The sequence below is a fragment of the Cucurbita pepo genome, unplaced genomic scaffold (genome assembly GCF_002806865.2).
Source record: "Cucurbita pepo subsp. pepo cultivar mu-cu-16 unplaced genomic scaffold, ASM280686v2 Cp4.1_scaffold002839, whole genome shotgun sequence".
NCBI lineage: Eukaryota > Viridiplantae > Streptophyta > Magnoliopsida > Cucurbitales > Cucurbitaceae > Cucurbita > Cucurbita pepo.
Window position 1 is genome coordinate 1 of NW_019648867.1, and position 1,645 is coordinate 1,645.

Below are 1,645 nucleotides of genomic sequence, written 5' to 3' on the forward strand. Positions count from 1 at the left end.
TTTTCTTTTCTTTATTTTTTTCATCTTTCTTTTTCTGTTTTTTAATCGTGGGGTTCTCCAATTCTTTTAGGTCTTTTCATGGGGAGAAAATCTTGGAAACTTCTGATGATGATGATCATTCACGGCCACTGGAGGAGGAGGAGGCCGATGGCGGCGGCGGAGTGCCTGAGAGTTTAGAAGAGAAGGAAACGGATGAGTTTGTTTTTAATTTCCGGTTCCAAACGTTTGAGGAATTTAGCAAATCGAATCAAGGAAATTTTGGTTCTCACAAACTGGATTCCAGTGGCTGTTCATCTTCACTGAGTAACAGATACGAGTTTTCGCCGGAGAAGAGTACCAGCCACTTTGTGGAAGAAGCTAAAGTTCCGAGCTTTACGGTGGAGGTTTTGAATTCTTGTTCGAAACACGTGGGTTTGGGAAATGGGAATTTTTCTGTTCGAGAAGTTTCTGGAAAGGTTTTGGAATCTGAAGTTACAGATTGCTTCGCTGATGGAACAGAGGATTTTTCCGGGAAAATTTTGAAATTTGAAGCCGTTGGGGACGGAGAAATAACAGAGACCAATGTAAAGGGAGAAGAGCAAATTTCAGAGAAACAGAGTGAAGAAGAAGAAGACAATGAGATTCTTCGGAGTTCCTATTCAGACACCGGCGTGGATGTCGGAGGTGGGTTTCCCTCCGATTTGGATTTGGAATTGGAAACCGGCGGGTACGAACCAGAGGAGGAGATAAACGAAGAATCGGAGAAGTCGCGGGAGGAGGGGAATGAAAACAGAGAAGATTCGGAGGAGTGGGAAGATGAAGAACTGAAAATGGAAATGAAGAAAGGGAGAGGCAGAGGGCTGGCCACCATCTATGAAGAATCAGAGTCACCGAAGGTAATGGGAGAATTGAGGGCATGGAAGATAGATGAGAGGTCTGAATATGGAGATTTAATGGAGGAGCTTCACAAATTCTACAAAGCTTACAGAGAGCGCACGAGGAAATTGGATATCTTGAATTTCCAGAAGATGTATGCAATGGGTGAGTTCCTTCTTCCTCATCGCCACATATATATATATTGATTTGATAGCAAAGGCAACTAGCAAAGTCGATGCTAGGATTGGTGGGATGCCGTAGCTTTAAGAGAGATTTATATTCGTTAAATGAAAGTAAAATAAGACTAGTTTTGTATCTGATCGAGTCTTTTTTTCCTAATATTTGTGTGAAAATGATAGGGGTTTTGCAATCAAAGGACCCACTAGAGTCATTTTGTAGCGACAGAAAATCTTCATGGCCATCATCAATCACGTCTCTTCTCTCGCACAACCTAAGGCTGTACAGACAAAAGAAATGTCAAGTGGACCCAATGAAGTTCATAAGAGAAGTTCATTGTGATTTGGAGATGGTATATGTTGGCCAAATGTGTCTCTCTTGGGAGTTCATTCAATGGCAATATGAAAAGGCTTTGGATTTGTGGGAATCTCAACCTCATACACGACTTCACCATTACAATCAAGTTGCTGATGACTTCCAACAGTTCCAAGTTCTCTTGCAAAGATTCTTAGAGAATGAAGCTTTCCAAGGCCCCAGACTCCAAAATTACGTCAAGAATCGTTTCGTTGCTCGTAATCTTCTTCAAGTTCCAGTCATTAGAGGTAACTACGCT

The 1,645-nt window shown here is 41.8% G+C and overlaps 1 protein-coding gene across 1 annotated transcript; it reads left to right on the forward strand.

Annotated features, from left to right (window-relative positions):
* Window positions 1-11: 11 nt before the first annotated feature.
* Window positions 12-1,634, forward strand: LOC111786802 (the record flags this gene model as incomplete). The annotated part of the gene is made up of 2 exons (XM_023667027.1): window positions 12-1,020; window positions 1,215-1,634. Coding segments are annotated over 2 exons (1,429 nt in total), but the record flags the coding sequence as incomplete, so codon positions are not given.
* Between the last annotated feature and the right edge of the window lie 11 nt (window positions 1,635-1,645).